The sequence below is a fragment of the Trichomycterus rosablanca genome, chromosome 5 (assembly GCF_030014385.1).
Source record: "Trichomycterus rosablanca isolate fTriRos1 chromosome 5, fTriRos1.hap1, whole genome shotgun sequence".
Taxonomy (NCBI): Eukaryota; Metazoa; Chordata; class Actinopteri; order Siluriformes; family Trichomycteridae; genus Trichomycterus; species Trichomycterus rosablanca.
This window is the reverse complement of record NC_085992.1, coordinates 19,839,778-19,859,368: the sequence shown is the minus strand read 5'-3', so window position 1 is coordinate 19,859,368 and position 19,591 is coordinate 19,839,778. Positions and strand designations below refer to the sequence as shown.

General features: G+C 40.3%; 1 protein-coding gene across 5 annotated transcripts in view; it reads right to left on the bottom strand.

Moving 5' to 3' along the window:
- lyst (lysosomal trafficking regulator) overlaps window positions 1-19,591 on the bottom strand; it is a 121,752-nt gene that overhangs the window by 25,166 nt on the left and 76,995 nt on the right. For 3 of the 5 annotated variants that reach the window (XM_062995816.1, XM_062995818.1, XM_062995817.1), the window contains exons 22-32: window positions 17,626-17,824; window positions 16,932-17,069; window positions 13,189-13,789; window positions 11,827-12,007; window positions 10,290-10,459; window positions 8,262-8,492; window positions 7,420-7,586; window positions 3,927-4,079; window positions 3,322-3,483; window positions 2,702-2,893; window positions 628-821 (exon numbers count right to left, since the gene is read on the bottom strand). In XM_062995816.1, the coding sequence (XP_062851886.1) occupies window positions 628-821; window positions 2,702-2,893; window positions 3,322-3,483; window positions 3,927-4,079; window positions 7,420-7,586; window positions 8,262-8,492; window positions 10,290-10,459; window positions 11,827-12,007; window positions 13,189-13,789; window positions 16,932-17,069; window positions 17,626-17,824 (2,388 nt within the window). The remainder of the gene's footprint in view (window positions 1-627; window positions 822-2,701; window positions 2,894-3,321; window positions 3,484-3,926; window positions 4,080-7,419; window positions 7,587-8,261; window positions 8,493-10,289; window positions 10,460-11,826; window positions 12,008-13,188; window positions 13,790-16,931; window positions 17,070-17,625; window positions 17,825-19,591) is intronic. The other 2 variants (XM_062995819.1, XM_062995820.1) reach the window with 1 other exon arrangement.

The following is a 19,591-nucleotide window of genomic DNA, read 5'->3' as shown; positions in this document are numbered from 1 at the left end:
TTGCAAAAGCCCCTTTCCTCTTTGGTACGAAATAAACAAATGTTCATTATGCACAAAAACAATCAGAAAAATAGACTTCAGACCACAGCACACATTTCCATCTAACAATCCATCTCAGACAAGTCTGAGCCCAGAAAAGTCAGCTGCATTTCTGGATGCTGTTGCTTTTTGATGTATTACCATTTGAAGTGCAGTTTTTTAATGCAGAACAGTTTAAGAGATTAAAGCTACTGGGCATTTGCAGGTAATTGACTCAACTGAATACCTCAACTGAATTCATTTAGAATTAACCATTAGCAATTAATGAGATCTTAATCTCTAATTTTGGCCATTTCAAGACATTTCTCCTGTTCGTCATTTTTACTAACTCTAAGGCTTAGCTGTTGTTATCTTTTTTTTTTTTTTTTTTTTTTTTTTTTTTTTAATCAGCCACCATGTCTGAAATTTTTACCTGGTAACATACTGGCTTTTGTACGCATACACTATTTTAACGATTACCTAAAATTTACCTCAAGTAAAACGCATATGTGAAAGAGACTACAAAATATTTTTGTTGAAAACATATCCTCACAATTATAACCCAGTAACAAAAGTATAATATGCATAACAGTGCTGTGTGGCACTAACCAGGCCAATCTTTATGCCCTCCATCATGAGCTTGAGAAGATCCTTCTGAAAGCACCTCATGTTGGCCAGTGAGAAAGAAGCAGGATTAGTAAAGCTGTTCTCATCTGACATCAGCTCAGCATTTGAGGGTGTGCTCACTGTGTGATCAGGAGACTCCGGAAAGTTTAAAAGGTCCAGGAAATCTTTACTTTTATCTAAAAATAAATATAAAGAATTCACTCAGTGCAAGCAATTTAAATGAGATTTAATTATATATACAGTGCCTAGCAAAAGTATTCAGACCCCTTGAACTTTTTAACCTTTTGCCACATTTCAGGCTTCAAACATAACGATATGAAATAGTAATTTTTTGTGAAGAATCAACAACAAGTGGGACACAATCGTGAAGTGGAACGAAATTTATTGGATATTTTAAACTTTTTTTTAGAAATAAAAAAAGTGGGGCGTGCAATATTATTCGGCCCCCTTGCGTTAATACTTTGTAGCGCCACCTTTTGCTGCGATTACAGCTGCAAGTCGCTTGGGGTATGTCTCTATCAGTTTTGCACATCGAGAGACTGAAATTTTTGCCCATTCTTCCTTGCAAAACAGCTCGAGCTCAGTGAGGTTGGATGGAGAGCGTTTGTGAACAGCAGTTTTCAGCTCTTTCCACAGATTCTCGATGGGATTCAGGTCTGGACTTTGACTTGGCCATTCTAACACCTGGATACGTTTATTTGTGAACCATTCCATTGTAGATTTTGCTTTATGTTTTGGATCATTGTCTTGTTGGAAGATAAATCTCCGTCCCAGTCTCAGGTCTTTTGCAGACTCCAACAGGTTTTCTTCCAGAATGGTCCTGTATTTGGCTCCATCCATCTTCCCATCAATTTTAACCATCTTCCCTGCCCCTGCTGGAGAAAAGCAGGCCCAAACCATGATGCTGCCACCACCATGTTTGACAGTGGGGATGGTGTGTTCAGGGTGATGAGCTGTGTTGCTTTTACGCCAAACATAACGTTTTGCATTGTGGCCAAAAAGTTCGATTTTGGTTTCATCTGACCAGAGCACCTTCTTCCACATGTTTGGTGTGTCTCCCAGGTGGCTTGTGGCAAACTTTAAACGAGAATTTTTATGAATATCTTTGAGAAATGGCTTTCTTCTTGCCACTCTTCCATAAAGGCCAGATTTGTGCACTGTCCTATGGACAGATTCTCCCACCTCAGCTGTAGATCTCTGCAGTTCATTCAGAGTGATCATGGGCCTCTTGGCTGCATCTCTGATCAGTCTTCTCCTTGTTTGAGCTGAAAGTTTAGAGGGACGGCCGGGTCTTGGTAGATTTGCAGTGGTCTGACACTGTTTCCATTTCAATATGATCGCTTGCACAGTGCTCCTTGAGATGTTTAAAGCTTGGGAAATCTTTTTGTATCCAAATCCGGCTTTAAACTTCTCCACAACAGTATCTCGGACCTGCCTGGTGTGTTCCTTGGTCTTCATGATGCTCTCTGCGCTTTAAACAGAACTCTGAGACTATCACAGAGCAGGTGCATTTATACGGAGACTTGATTACACACAGGTGGATTCTATTTATCACCATCAGTAATTTAGGTCAACATTGGATCATTCAGAGATCCTCACTGAACTTCTGGAGTGAGTTTGCTGCACTGAAAGTAAAGGGGCCGAATAATATTGCACGCCCCACTTTTCAGTTTTTTATTTCTAAAAAAAGTTTAAAATATCCAATAAATTTCGTTCCACTTCACGATTGTGTCGCACTTGTTGTTGATTCTTCAAAAAAAATTACAATTTCATATCTTTATGTTTGAAGCCTGAAATGTGGCAAAAGGTTGAAAAGTTCAAGGGGGCCGAATACTTTTGCTAGGCACTGTAATTAATTATAATGCATTTAAACCTGGACTGAATTTAAATGCAATTTCTCTATCGAACCTTCTCTTTTACTGCTCCCCTGTACATAGCCAGCTTCAGCAGTAATTTTTAACTTATTATCAGCATATATACTCATGTAATTATCAAGTTCATATTGGAATAATTCTCAATATAAATAATTAATTAAAAATGGAAATTAGAAATTTACCATAGTATATTATCCTGTTAACAGCCAGCACTACAAGTCTCTGCAGTCTCTGAATGAACTCAGTTTCACTGGCTCTAATGGGGTTCTCCAGACTCATCCGTCGCTGCATCATTTGAGTAAGCTCATCAGTAGCCACAGAACGCATCCGCATCAGCAATGAATCTGACTGTGCCAAAGAGAATTTCCGCTGACCTGCATCATGTACATGTGCAATATTATACAAAAAGAATACTGCAAAAAATAAAGTCAAACATTTACATATAAAGATAATTTATTTTTTATTTAGTCAGTGAAATAAACTTCCACAGGTTCTTTTGTTAACTTTCCAGACTCTTTCTCACTCAGATCCATGCACATCAAGCAATGCTGCAGCCACGCCAGATGTGAATGCCTTTTGTAGCATTTGTAGCATTGTAGCATTAGTTAAACATGCAACAGATTATAAGGTGGATTAGGTTTTAAAACTTGGTAGCACACACTTAGGCACCAGTACTCTTTACATGTATTGGGCAAAAAAAGAACAGTCATGCAAATTAAGTAGTTAAGTAAGTCAGTCCTCTGCTTGTGGAGCAAATAATGCAAAAGAGGCTGGAGTTGTTTTTTAGAGCTGCAGGAACTACCTTTGTTGAAGGGGATAGTACAGGCGGAGAATCCAGGGGAGGGAGATAGGGAGCTGTCCTGGGACAGAAAGCTGAATGCTGGGGGTAAGGGGATCTGGCCATAGGAACAGTAGTGCTGCCAGGGTATACAGGGAATTATGGAGTCTTTGAGGGCCATTGAACCTTAGGGACGGGTATAGTAAAAAAAAAAGAAAAAAAGAAAACAACTTGAGCATTGTAATGTAATAGAATTTGGATTTTATGACACCAACCTCAGTCAATCTACATTTTTGTCTTATTCTCGCTCTGGCGAGTAAATTGTTTGGTTCACAGTTACATGCATCAGTCTAAACAGTCCAAGTACAAGAACAAAAGGTTTTTTTCAACATCAACATAAAAACTTGGCAGAGGTGGGAGTAAAATGAAAATGTGAACTGGCTTAGGGCCCTAGATGATAGAGAATGTTTTGTTAAAATGGCATAAAAAATAAGTAAAAACTAATATAGTAATTACATGAGACTAAATGCAAAAACATTTATATACAGCAGAAAACCAAACTTCCAAGCTATCCAACGGGTCAGTAATAAATGCCAAATATAAACTGTGCTTAAAGGGTTTTTTCTCACCTGCAATGCTTTTTCGCTTTTGATGGAGAGCCTGATGTAACGAGGAGGACACTTGTGTGGAGGTACTTAGCTTCTGATGGTCCTGGTTGGTTGTCGTCTTAATAAAATCAATGGCTGATAGGAGAACTCGAAACTGCAAGCCCATAGCCATTTCTAATTGACAAATTAATTTCAAAAAATGTATTTAAGATATTTGAGAAAATGCAAATAAAAAGAAATAGTGACTCATAAACTGTCCTTTTGCAGTTATTTAATGGAAACTAGCACAAAAGAAATACTCAACTTTAGGACAGGAGCAATGTTAGACTGCTAAGTTTGTGGAATGAACAAAAGAAAAACGGTTGGTAAATAGGTATATAGTAACAGCCAATGCTACAGGGCTCTAGACTAACGTTTTGCACTGGTTGCACTGGTTGAACTTTTTTTCTTAGGTGCACCAGCACAAAAGTTAGGTGCACCCAAATTTTCGACCGCATCACATTTAACACAGCAGTTTTACAGGTTCATTTTTTTTTTTTTTTTTTTTAATCTCTGTCCATACAGGCAATATTGACTTGTAAATAACTAACAATCTGGTCAACATGGCCTCGTCTGATGATCTGTTTGTTGCTGCCTGCCACTGAAAGGCAGCGGGGAGAGGGGACACTTGGGCAGTGCATTTATCGAGGCATGTAATGTGTTTTATAGATGCATTGTGCTTTTTCAGCCTTTCAATTCGAAATGTATTAGAACCAGTCACAAATATACTATTGCCGGCCACTGTCTTCCCATGCTCTTTACAGTTAATTATAGTATTATAGACTAATTATAGCACACTTATAAAAATTATAAAAATAATAATAGAGTAAATGTGTATGTATGTGTGTATATCTATTTATGTGTGTGTGTATATTTAAAATGATATGTATATGTGTGTGTGTGTGTGTGTGTGTGTGTGTATGGGGCTCTAGAGTGTTAGAGTGTAATCTTAAATGCAGTGCATTATATTATCAGCTTTACTGGATCTTTTACACAGATTCCCAAAATCGCTTGCGGTGCACTCACTGCGTATTTTGACTACATGTATTGTAATATATTATGGTCTTTTAGTTATTTTTATATTTTACTTAACGAAAATATTGTCGTGTTTTTACTTTCACTATCGTCGCACTTTACCGCTAGCATTAGCCCCTTGCTACTGTAGAGGGTCGGCTCACCTAGCCGCTGTCCGGTGGGGATGCTGCGGGTCTTTTGCTGTGCGGTGGTGGAGGTGTGGGAATAAAGGCACACGACAGGGTAGAGTCACTTTAACTGTTTAGTCAGGACTTAAGTGAGCGTTACAGCACTTTACACCGTCAAGCTCCAGAACCCGAACTTCCATTCTGGGGACATCCGGCAAGTCTCATATACAAAACTAAACTTACTGCAGAACGTCCGAACGCACGTGTATAAACCTGATGCTGCATTCTGATTGGCTGAGCTGAATGTCGCTCACATATCACCGCTACAATATTGTCCCGCCCTTCGCTATCTCTGATTGGTTTAGACCATGATATTGGCCTAATGTGTGTCTGTTGTTTTTTGCCCCTCGGACGCCTGGTCGCACCGGTGCGACCTGAGATTTTTTTTAGTCGCACCATTGAGAAATTAGGTCGCATGTGCGACCAAATTGGTCGCACTCTAGAGCCCTGTGCTATCCTTTTTATTTTTATTTTGGCTGCTCCTATATGTTGGGGTTGACACAGCAAATCATTCTGGTCTGAATACTTGATGTGGCATTTTGACGCCCAACCTGATGCCGATATGCGACTACAGTACACATTCAGCAGCTGTGTATGCATATATTGAGAAGGCATCAGAAATTCTCATCAGCACATACACTGACTAGTCATAACATTATGACCACTGATAGGTGAAGTGAATCATACTGATTATCTCTTCATCACGGCACCTGTTAGTGGGTGGGATATATTAGGCAGCAAGTGAACATTTTATCCTCAAAGTTGATGTGTTAGAAGCAGAGGAAAAATTAGCTAGCGTAAGGATTTGAGCGAGTTTGACAAGGGCCAAATTGGGATGGCGAGACGACTGGGTCAGAGCATCTCGAAAACTGCAGCTGTCGTGGGGTGTTCCCGGTCTTCAGAGGTCAGTATCTATCAAAAAGTGGTTCAAGAAAGGAACAGTGGTAAACCGGCAACAGGGTCATGGGCGGCCAAGGCTCATTGATGCACGAGGGGAGCGAAGGCTGGCCCGTGTGGTCCGATCCAACAGACGAGCTACTGTAGCTCAGATTGCTTTAGAAGTTAATGCTGGTTCTAATAGAAAGGTGTCAGAATACACAGTGCATCACAGTTTGTTGCATATCTGGCTGCATAGCCGCAGACCAGTCAGGGTGCCCATGCTGACCCCTGTCCACCGCCGAAAGTGCCAACAATGGACACGTGAGCATCGGAACTGGACCACGGAGCAATGGAAGAAGGTAGCCTGTTCTGATGAATCACGTTTTCTTTTACATCACGTAGATGGCCGGGTGCGTGTGCGTTACTTACCTGGGGAGCACATGGCACCAGGATGCACTATGGGAAGAAGGCAAGCTGGTGGATACAGTGTGATGCTCTGGGCAACGTTCTGCTGGAAAAACTTGAAACATCCATGTGGATGTTACTTTGACACGTACCCCCTACCTGTACACCCTTTCATGGAAACAGTATTCCCTGATGGCTGTGGCCTTTTTCAGCAGGATAATGCACCCTGCCACAAAGCAAAAATGGTTCAGGAATGGTTTGAGGAGCACAACAAATTCCCGAGATCTCAATCCAATTGAGCATTTGAGGGAAGTGCTGGACAAACAATTCTGATCCATGGAGGCCCCACCTCGCAACCTCCAGGAGTTAATGGATCTGCCGCTAACATCTTGGTGCCAGATACCACAGCACACCTTCAGGGGTCTGGTGGAGTCCATGCCTCGACGGGTCAGGGCAGTTTTGGCAGCAAACAGGGACCAACACAATATTAGGACGGTGGTCATAATGTTATTCCTTATTGGTGTATATAAATATATTATATATAAACACTTTGCAAATTACAATCAAACAAAAATATTTCTTTTATATATCAAATGAACTTAAACTGGAACAGACAACAAACAAAAACATTTCTGATGCACAAATGTATTTGATAAGTATTTCTATCAGTCAGTCCCACGCCCCTAGACAATCGTTCAGCGGTAACTGGACAAATTTATTGAAGACCTTCAAACCACCTTTCCTTTTTCCTTTCCTCACTTTATTTGTGCGTGAGCATGACAAGCACCCCCCACCCCCAAGGCTTAGCTAATCATGTCTGTGTAGAAGCCTAATTGATTTAGATTTAGTTGATTTAGAGCAACTACTCTGTAAAATATAGTGAGAGTAAGTAAAAAGTAAATAGCAAAAGTAATTAAGTACAAATGTTTTAAATATGTACAAAATTAAAGTAATGAATTAACTTTCATTACTGGTGTTAATGTCTGTACCTTGAGTGCGATGTACTTTGCTGCCCTGCATGAAACCCAATAAGGTGATAAGATCCTCAATTATGCGGAAATACTGGGAGCCAGAAGAGCTGCAGGCATGGATGGTCACAGCCACAAGCAGCTGCTGAATGTCACATAGTAGAAGTCTGTACTCGTTTGGAGCTATCCTGAAAAGTAAAACATTTACAGCATTTAGCAGACACTTTTATTCAAAGCGACTAACAATTATGTATAAATACAATTTAAGCAATTGAGGGCTGAAGGGTCAGGGCTAACATGTGCTTCCTTGCTAACTTAATAAGCCAGGCACTGCAGCATTTTAAACTTCTGTCACACAAAACACTTAAGGAGGAGCACTAATTATCCTCTAATCTACACAAAATCTCAGAAACTACCAAGACTGTCTAGTCAGGAATTCCATCACCCAATCCCACCCAAAAGGGCCAATTACCCTGTCTAAGACTTTAACAAATGGTATCATTAGGTATTAAGTTTGTAATCTCTCAATGCCATATATTTATTTATATTGTGACCCTAGGGAGCTTAAAAAATAATATTGTTAACAAATTTGCATAGTTTAGACAACTTCCATGACATACCCCACCATCCTATAATCAAGGTGACTTTAGCTTCTGAATATAATATGTTAAGTGATAATTACGGTGGATGTGAGCCTGTAGTTATTTAATACTAAATCCTTTTCTTTGGTCATAATTAATGACAAATGTTTGACATGAATTGAAGATTCTAAGTTTAGAGTTGTGTCAAAGCTGCTTATTTATCCCAAGGAATAGATAATATTTACAACATTCTCAAAAAAGAGAGCAAAAATTTTATCATACCCATTCTCCAGGCCATTAAGGGTAGAAAGTGTGTTGATGAGTACATAGAGTAGGCCATGGTCCAGCAGGATATCAGCCAGCTTTGGGCAAGCATTTAATAGCTGTAGTAGTACACACATGGCATTGTGAACCAGGGAGTTCTCGTACAAAGAGTTCTCCAGAAGCCCCAGGATGGGTACCACAGAGCGCTTCCTGAAGGGAGAGATGCTCTCCATGTCTTCCAAGTCAAGACTACAGAAAAGAAAAAGTTGTAAAGAAGGAAGTAAATAAGTCTAAAAACATGTATTTTTTGATGTACTTTGTGTGAGTAAACATAATGATCTTTTGAATCAGAGCCGTGGCACAGTGGGTAGCGCTCCGGCCTCACAGCAAAATGGGCCAGGGTTTAATTCCCCGGCTGAGGGTCCTTACTGTGTGGTGTTTGCATGTTTCCCCTGTGTCTGTGTGAGAGATACAGTCAGGCCAATTGGTGCTACTAAAATCTTACCTAAGTGTATGTGTCTGCCCTTGTTTGTTTGTTTCTGTCTGTCTGTCTGTCTGTCTGTCTGTCTGTCTGTCTGTCTGTCTATCTATCTATCTATCTATCTATCTATCTATCTATCTATCTATCTATCTATCTATCTATCTATCTATCTATCTATCTATCTATCTATCTATCTATCTATCTATCTATCTATCTATCTATCTATCTATCTATCTATCTATCTATCTATCTACACACACCAAATAGGTTTCAGCAAAATATGGCTAGTAAATATGACCTTTGCATTAATAAATCGTAACACAATGGGGTAAAATGTGATGTGCATCTGTGATTGCATCATTCATGCTGAGGGGTACAAGTGCATAATTGGTACAGCCACCTAGACTAGAGCTGCATCCGGAATCGCATACTTACAGAGTACGTACTAGATTGGAGGAAGTATGCACTACTCGGCCGGTAAAAAAGTACATACTTTCAGTACAAAAGTGTGCAGTATGCACACACCACCACTACGTACTACATCCGCCATCTTACCAACGTCAAGTGATGATGTGAGGATGTGATGACGTAATATCACCATAGTTACAGACTCATTACAAATCCCACTCGCCAAAATTGGGGATATTTTATCGTCTTTTTGTTATTTATTCGTCTTAAAAATTTTTATTTTATTTATCTTACTTACACTTGTAAACAGAGGACTCTCCGTTTTCCACTATCTTTCTTGTTTCTTATTCCGCTTCGAACGCCTACACAGCTCCAGTTGCATTATGGGATACATTAGCGGACCGCAAGTGTGCATCGCTTGCATACTCAAACATGGCTGCCCAATAAGTAGGTCATCCGGTACTTCTCGCATACCTTTTTGTGTATACTATGTATTCAGACATACTTACCGCTCTCGCGTACTCATTTCGCTCATTCTATTGAGTATGGAAGTATGCGATTCCGGACGCAGCTTATGTCTTTTTTTAAGGAATGCCCCTTCTAGTTTTAGCAAAATAGGGCAAAAGCACATATAACATGAATTACAAAAGGGTGCTTTTATAGTTATGCAGGTGCTAGACTGGTCTGCCAGCAGCTCAGTGTGGGGCAGATTATGAAATGACAGACTTCAAACTGTAGTGGCTAAAGTATTTTCTCATTCAACAAATAATACGTCCCTGGTCAAATTCCATTTTGGAACAATCCCTTTCCTTTTACGCCTTAATTATTAATGATTGAAGAACATGTTAACAAAACATGGACTTTTGAACATTTACATATGTCCATAATTCTGTATTTTCACCATATTACAAAGTTTTTGTGTACATCTGTGTATTTTGCAGTAAACATTGGATTTATGGTAAAATGTTGTTACCACATACTGGCAGGCACAAGACTTGTTTTTGGACCTGTTTGTAACTAAACAGAAAGTCGACTGTGTTTTTAAAAATAATGTCCAGTCTGAAACTGCTGTGTGTGATCTGGAAAAATCCTAACCTTGAGAACAATTCCACCCAGAATAAAAAATTCAAATAAAGAAAAAAATTAAATATACTCACTCCTCCTCTAAACTCACAGGCCGACCAAACAGCATTCCCAAAAAGCACTCCAGCACCCCCTGAGTGCCCTGGTGCAGATATAGCTGGTTTGCCAACAATGAAAATCCATGATTTCTTAGGAACTTCTCCTTCTGTTCCTTGTGGGCTCGGCTAAAGTAGGCATCCAGCAGCTGTGTATGCATATTGTGTGCATATATTAGGAGTACATCAGAAATTCTTATTAGCAAACATGGATAGTTCTGGTCCTAAAATCTGATTGGCTGAGCCGCGTTTGAAGCTGTTGTAAAATCCCCGATATACGCACACCTATGACCACCTCACATCATTCCATATTAATACGCCACTGAAAAGACACACTATTTTAAGTCATGTACTATACATGGAAATGTCCAGATTAATATAAACAGTAATCCTAATCATTAAGCGGGTGTTTCGTCCAAGAAATAGTGTAATAGTGTTTGTGGAGGAATGTTTATTGCGAATGTTGTTCGCCCTCATGTTGCCAGCAACACTGTTAACGGACTACCTGATTTCGCGGAAGAATGCTTTTTGTAAGTGTTTTTGTAAATAAAAACATTTATAAATTGAACATTGTTATATTTTATTATATTTTATGTTGACCGCCGTTTTATAAAAGCAATAAGCCACTCGAGACCGTTCGTTACTGCTATGATTTTATCACGGGGAAAGGCACTCGCAGTAACGCACGGTCTCTCGTGGCTTATTGCTTTAATAAACACTTTCCATATGCCACAACAAACATTTCTTTAGATCATAGATTTTATTTAAGTATTAGACAAACTGAAATATTGATGTGCATCACAAATGTTTTTGTCATCTTTCAAACTTTTATGCAAGATTTATAAAGCAACATTCTATTGCTATCCAAGACTCTTGGTGTTTACATTTTTACCAAAAAAAAAGCGATACGGCCCTTTGTGGAAACCCAATACTGCCAGGTGACTGGACACATTTTAAACAAAGTGGGGGTTGTGCAAGTGGCAGTAAATTCACAAACAGGAATTGTAAATAATTAGCTTAGCATTTAATTAGCTTAAATAGCCATGTCTGTGCCATATTATTGGGTTTACAAAACATCTGCTTACCTACCAAAACCCCAGTGACTGGAAACCCAACGAGAGACAGGTACTGACTTCAGAGTAGACTAGGGCTTTTAATAATTAGCAGTGTGGAATTTCTGGGAGGGACTACACTGTACCAGTACACTAAACCATAACCTTTTTTTAACCTTATTTAAAAAAAATAATTAAAATATTCTTTTAAAATTTACTTTCTAATTGTTTGACAAGTATTTTACTTTTCACTTTAACATGAAATTTAACATGAATTTTTAATCACATTAAGGATTTTGTACTACCAAACATCTTTAATACCCCATCCCAAACTGACATAGCAGTCTATTCATGCAAGCTGCCGGAATTTTACTTGCACAGTTAATGAACCAAATTTGATGATTCTAAAGCATCAGCTTCTGATAGATTTATTACACTGATATAAAACAATATGAAGTGAGCACCTTTATGACACCTTGTTGAATGAGAGGAGATGAGTGGTTGACCAGGACAATGAGGGCCTCTGGCTGAATCAGTTTGTCCATCACCTCCTCCAGCATGACATCTGGCAATAGCAGCAGAACACCTCTGAGTAGCTCATAAAGTCCACAGCAAATCAGAATCAAGCAGTCCTCTGAACCCGACCTTGACAAAAACATGCAAAATACACACATGTATTTGCCTGTAAGTTACGATGCTGGTAAATATTCTATCCCACAGGTCTTCCAGCATATATGTTGCATGTCTATGTGTTTTGGAAGTGTGACATTTTAGAAATAGTTCTTAATCTTTTTTATCAGTGAGGCAGCATGACAGCCAGCTGAAAGCCAGTCAAACAACAACACAAATGCATTTATAGAAATAATGCCATAGAAGGATGAACCACACCTCCAAGTGTTGCAGGCTGCTAATGGCAGACCTGCATACATTCAGATTTTGAAGTTAAAAAAAGGCTTAATAGTGCTAATTAAAAAAATAAACCAAGCAACAACTTTTAATTAATTAGTTAACAATAATAAACCCAGCCTTTGCATTCGGGTGGTGCAGTGGTCTGTTATGCTAGCCTACTACCACTGAGATCCAGGTTTGAATCTCAGAGGTTTTATCAGCCAGCCATCTAAACAGACATGATTGGCTAGGTCGGAGGTGAGGTTGGCTGAGGCCCCGAATGGATTGGCACCCTTTTTAAGGTATTCATGCATTTTACTCAGTGTTTAAATTAAATGAAAACTAAGCCCTCCTATTGGTCCTGTATGCCTCATGTTAAATGCGAGGCTAGAATTATTCTACATTTTACATTTTCAGCATTTAGCAGACGCTTTTATCCAAAGCGACTTACACAATGAGCAGAACACAATGAGCAATTGAGGGTTAAGGGCCGTGCTCAGGGACCCAACAGTGGCAACTTGGTGGTGGCGGCAACCTTCTGTTTACTAGTCCAGTACCTTAACCACTGAGCTATCACTGGCCCTAAATATTAAATAGTGCAATACCTATTGCATTGCCAAACATAAAAACCCCCCCAAAAAAGGTTAATTTTTAAATTGAATTCCTTGATGCACATCACTGCTAACAACTATTGTGCAACCAGTTTAGTGCACAGTTACTTTTCACACCTAATAATAGGGGATTTTTGCATGTCTTTGACCATATAGTGTATCTTTGTTTTATTTATTTTGTTAATTAAATAAAAGCATAATTCTGTTTTATTCTGGTATGATGCCCATCTAATTCATTAAGGATTAAATTAATTAATTATTACTCATTGATATTATGCAGCAGTTTCCACCTAATTGGATTCACAAAATGGTTTACATGGATTTTACCTTTCAATGGTGGAGTTACTCCTGTTGCGTGCTTGGTCGTAGCCAGGTGAATAGGTGTAGCTCTCCCAGTCATCACATGGAGCTGGGCGATCAGTTACACTGGGCCAACGAGCTATGGCCATAGAGCTGTTCTGTGCTGGAAAGGCAAGACCCAGACTGGCTAGTTCACTGTGGCTTCTTTGAAACGACTGGATGCCTTTCAGGCTGTCTGGCCTTCGCAGGGCCTCCTCTCCAGCTAATTCAGTGCTGGCACTGGGTTCTTGTTCTACTCCAACTTCACGCTCCTTTTCAAAACTGTCAGAAGCTGTGCAAGGAACCTCTTCAATTGCATCCTGAGACTCACAGATAGTCTTGACAGATTCACAGCTGCTGAGGAGCTGCTCATCTCCATACCTCAGTGTCTCTGTACTGCCAGGGTTGTGCTGGGTAGTCAGTGAAACAGCCTTATCTAGCTCCGGTGGTCTAGAGACTATTTTACACGAAGCATGCTGATCCTGGCAGGCTGTGAGAGCTGGCAAAGAGTAAGGAGAAGGAGAAGAGCTTTTTGGGAGTAGGAGAGAGATGGTGTCAGCTCCTATGTCTGGAGTAGGAGGTGGATGTCCTGTAATAATTGACACCTTTAGTTTAGTGTTGCAACATAGCATAGCTTTCATTTGCTCACTTACAGGGGTTGGACAAAATAACTGAAACACCTGGTTTTAGACCACAATAATTTATTAGTATGGTGTAGGGCCTCCTTTTGCGGCCAATACAGCGTCAATTCGTCTTGGAAATGACATATACAAGTCCTGCACAGTGGTCAGAGGGATTTTAAGCCATTCTTCTTGCAGGATAGTGGCCAGGTCACTACGTGATGCTGGTGGAGGAAAACGTTTCCTGACGCGCTTCTCCAAAACACCCCAAAGTGGCTCAATAATATTTAGATCTGGTGACTGTGCAGGCCATGGGAGATGTTCAACTTCACTTTCATGTTCATCAAACCAATCTTTCACCAGTCTTGCTGTGTGTATTGGTGCATTGTCATCCTGATACACGGCACCGCCATTGGATGCACATGGTCCTCCAGAATGGTTCGGTAGTCCTTGGCAGTGACGCGCCCATCTAGCACAAGTATTGGGCCAAGGGAATGCCATGATATGGCAGCCCAAACCATCACTGATCCACCCCCATGCTTCACTCTGGGCATGCAACAGTCTGGGTGGTACGCTTCTTTGGGGCTTCTCCACACCGTAACTCTCCCGGATGTGGGGAAAACAGTAAAGGTGGACTCATCAGAGAACAATACATGTTTCACATTGTCCACAGCCCAAGATTTGCGCTCCTTGCACCATTGAAACCGACGTTTGGCATTGGCACGAGTGACCAAAGGTTTGGCTATAGCAGCCCGGCCGTGTATATTGACCCTGTGAAGCTCCCGACGGACAGTTCTGGTGGAAACAGGAGAGTTGAGGTGCACATTTAATTCTGCCGTAATTTGGGCAGCCGTGGTTTTATGTTTTTTGGATACAATCCGGGTTAGCACCCGAACATCCCTTTCAGACAGCTTCCTCTTGCGTCCACAGTTAATCCTGTTGGATGTGGTTTGTCCTTCTTGGTGGTATGCTGACATTACCCTGGATACCGTGGCTCTTGATACATCACAAAGACTTGCTGTCTTGGTCACAGATGCGCCAGCAAGACGTGCACCAACAATTTGTCCTCTTTTGAACTCTGGTATGTCACCCATAATGTTGTGTGCATTGCAATATTTTGAGCAAAACTGTGCTCTTACCCTGCTAATTGAACCTTCACACTCTGCTCTTACTGGTGCAATGTGCAATTAATGAAGATTGGCCACCAGACTGGTCCAATTTAGCCATGAAACCTCCCACACTAAAATGACAGGTGTTTCAGTTATTTTGTCCAACCCCTGTATATAATATAAAATGTGTATAGTGTATTCTAAGAGACAATCAAACAGGAATTACAACTACAGATTCTGTTTTACATTTACTTTAATTATAACTGGTTTAAAAATTTGTAATACTGGGTGATCGGGATCTAACGGGTAGCACACCACTGCAGAGTGTTTGAATTTAGGAGTTTGACCTGGCTGTCCACACAAACACAATTGATCATGTTTGAGGGAGGGAGGGTTTGTTGGGGTAATACAATATGTGATCTCCAGGACTGGTCCTGAAATCTGCACATGGATTGTCATACTGTGGCTCTCCATGGCTAGAAACCATAGCTGAAAGTGCTTGACCTTTGAACCCTAAGATGACATTGCATGAAAAATCGTGTTTTAAGTATAGCCACATGGGCTCTGGATTACTTTGGTACACCTTTATTACTTAACACAGTCCACTGATGCCTCAAGAAAGGACTAGTTCTCTAGGTCTGATCTCATCTCGGATGAATCAAAAGACAATGGAAATGTGTGCTGTCAGCAGATGAGTCAACATTTCAGCTTCAACAGACACACAGTTCATTATGCCAAAGATGAAAAGGACCATCCATACTGTTATCCGCAAAAGCTGCAAAAGTCAACATCTGTCCTGGTATGGTCGTGGATCAGTGCCCATGGCATGAGTGACTTGCATATGTGTGAAGGTACCATTGATGTCAAAATTCTCTACTGGGGACAGGTTAGGATAACAGGCAGGACACTCCAGTACCAGTACCCTCTTTCTTCCATGGCCATGCCTTTGTAATGTGTGTAGCAAGCAGTTTTGCATTGTCTTGTTAAAATGCATGGACGTCCCTGGAAAAGATGCCGCTGTGAAGGAAGCATGTTGCTTTACAATCTCAAAATACTTTTCTGCATTAATGCTGCCATCACAGAAGTGTGTAGAAGAAATTCCAAAAAAGTTCTGGAATTTATCTGACTACAACACACGATTCAACTGTGAGATGGTCAATCCCATATGCCTCAGAGCCTAGTGAAATTGATGCCACATCTGGAGATGGTACACATAAGGTTTCTTTTTTTGCACAGTAAAGTTTTAAGTGGCATTTGTGAATGTAACTCTGTAATGTAGTGCTTAACCAAGGTTTGCCAAAGTAATCCTTTGCCCCTGTGGTTATATCAGATATTGATGAATTTTTTTTATGCCGTGCTTCTGAAGGATGGAAGATTACAAAAGTTCAGCTAAGGCTTGTGCCCATGTCCTTTATGCACTGAAATTACTCCAGATTCCTTGAATTATGCACTGTAAAATTCCGAATATGCCGATACCTTCCAATCGTTCATTAAGCAACATTGTTTTTCAACATTTCAACAATTTTATCATGCATTTGTTAACAAACTGGAGATCCTCCGCCCATCTTTGCTCCTCAGAAGACTTGAATTCTGCATTTGTTCCAAATCATGATTACAGTCACCTGTTGACATTTTTACCCAATCATTTGCCCTAAATTGCCCCCATACCAACTTATTCCTTATATGCAGGAATGAATGTACATTAACAGATAAATAGAAGTTGACCAGACAAATTATAAAATACCTTGGGTTCATATTGTCTGCACTAAAAAAAAGTAAATGTAAGAAACACTGCATTTGTACAATTTTCATACTGTCCCAACTTTTTGCTAATTTGGGGTTGGGTTGTACATTTAGCAAAGCAACGTACAATTGTGACTAAATACAATCCAAGAAATAGAGTTTTAAGGCCACTGCTTAAAAGGCAAATTTTTCTGATAGCCCAATATCCTAACTATTGAGATACCACAGCCCTGTTAAAATGTCATTAAAAATACCTTACCCTCAGCTCGTATTTCAGTACTTTTTTCAGTAAAAGTTGGGGAGAGCGAGACCACAGAGCTGCAGGTAGACTTTCCTCCACTGCTGGACTGACGCAAGTACATCATGGACTGAACTTTATCCTGGAACAGCTTACCATCTGAGATACATAGGTACACAGATATGATACACAAAATAAATTTAAGAAGTGTTGTTTTACTGCTGTGGTCAAAGCAATGAGTATGAATTGTAATGTAAATTAATATACATATTATGATTCTCTGTAATAATCTGCCAGCGATTGGTAAAAAGATGTGGTCATTGACTTTGTGCTTGTTGGAGGAGGTGTGCAATATTTGGCCAGAGTAGCAGCGTGAATTTAAAAAAAGACTAAGCTGGAAAAAAAAAAAAGCCAAACACACCCCCTCCAGTCCAACAAGTCGCTACTTACACCTACTGCATTACTAAAATCATCCCCTACTTAAGTATACATAAAAGACTTTCATGTTAGGCTTTCTTGCATTATTGACACATTAGAAACAGATAACATGACTTAATGCAGCAAAACACTTGAACACTGATATATACTGTTTAAAAAAATGTTTAAGTAAAGTGGAGTACTTTAAACACTAAATGTGTTAATTATAGTGCTACCTCTTTCAAGCAATAACATAATTATCTTTTCATTCATTTATACACTAATACAGTTTACCCACCAATGTGCAGGTAAAAGTAAAAGCTGGAGGGAGTGTGGCACACATATGTGTTCGTAGGTGGATGTACAGCTAGCAGAAAGTGGTAAAGCAAACGCAGGAGCTTCAGGTCTGGAGGGGAACCTAGCACTTCTTGAATAATTTTAATGAAGGAGAGGCACACTCCCTGTGGGATGGAAATGAGATGCTCATCTTGATTTTCCTGTACAAATGGAGGAAATAAAAAAGGGTCATAAATATACATATATACAGTGTATCACAAAAGTGAGTACACCCCTCACATTTCTGCAAATATTTCATTATATCTTTTCATGGGACAACACTATAGACATGAAACTTGGATATAACTTAGAGTAGTCAGTGTACAACTTGTATAGCAGTGTAGATTTACTGTCTTCTGAAAATAACTCAACACACAGCCATTAATGTCTAAATGGCTGGCAACATAAGTGAGTACACCCCACAGTGAACATGTCCAAATTGTGCCCAAAGTGTCAATATTTTGTGTGACCACCATTATTATCCAGCACTGCCTTAACCCTCCTGGGCATGGAATTCACCAGAGCTGCACAGGTTGCTACTGGAATCCTCTTCCACTCCTCCATGATGACATCACGGAGCTGGTGGATGTTAGACACCTTGAACTCCTCCACCTTCCACTTGAGGATGCGCCACAGGTGCTCAATTGGGTTTAGTCCATCACCTTTACCTTCAGCTTCCTCAGCAAGGCAGTTGTCATCTTGGAGGTTGTGTATGGGGTCGTTATCCTGTTGGAAAACTGCCATGAGGCCCAGTTTTTGAAGGGAGGGGATCATGCTCTGTTTCAGAATGTCACAGTACATGTTGGAATTCATGTTTCCCTCAATGAACCGCAGCTCCCCAGTGCCAGCAACACTCATGCAGCCCAAGACCATGATGCTACCACCACCATGCTTGACTGTAGGCAAGATACAGTTGTCTTGGTACTTCTCACCAGGGCGCCGCCACACATGCTGGACACCATCTGAGCCAAACAAGTTTATCTTGGTCTCGTCAGACCACAGGGCATTCCAGTAATCCATGTTCTTGGACTGCTTGTCTTCAGCAAACTGTTTGCAGGCTTTCTTGTGCGTCAGCTTCCTTCTGGGATGACGACCATGCAGACCGAGTTGATGCAGTGTGCGGTGTATGGTCTGAGCACTGACAGGCTGACCTCCCACGTCTTCAACCTCTGCAGCAATGCTGGCAGCACTCGTGTCTATTTTTTAAAGCCAACCTCTGGATATGACGCCGAACACGTGGACTCAACTTCTTTGGTCGACCCTGGCGAAGCCTGTTCCGAGTGGAACCTGTCCTGGAAAACCGCTGTATGACCTTGGCCACCATGCTGTAGCTCAGTTTCAGGGTGTTAGCAATCTTCTTATAGCCCAGGCCTTCTTTGTGGAGAGCAACAATTCTATTTCTCACATCCTCAGAGAGTTCTTTGCCATGAGGTGCCATGTTGAATATCCAGTGGCCAGTATGAGAGAATTGTACCCAAAACACCAAATTTAACAGCCCTGCTCCCCATTTACACCTGGGACCTTGACACATTACACCAGGGAGGGACAACGACACATTTGGGCACAATTTGGACATGTTCACTGTGGGGTGTACTCACTTATGTTGCCAGCTATTTAGACATTAATGGCTGTGTGTTGAGTCATTTTCAGAAGACAGTAAATCTACACTGCTATACAAGCTGTACACTGACTACTCTAAGTTATATCCAAGTTTCATGTCTATAGTGTTGTCCCATGAAAAGATATAATGAAATATTTGCAGAAATGTGAGGGGTGTACTCACTTTTGTGATACACTGTATATATATATATATATATACATATATATATATATATATATATATATATATATATATACTGTGTATATATATATATACAGTGTATCACAAAAGTGAGTACACCCCTCACATTTCTGCAGATATTTAAGTA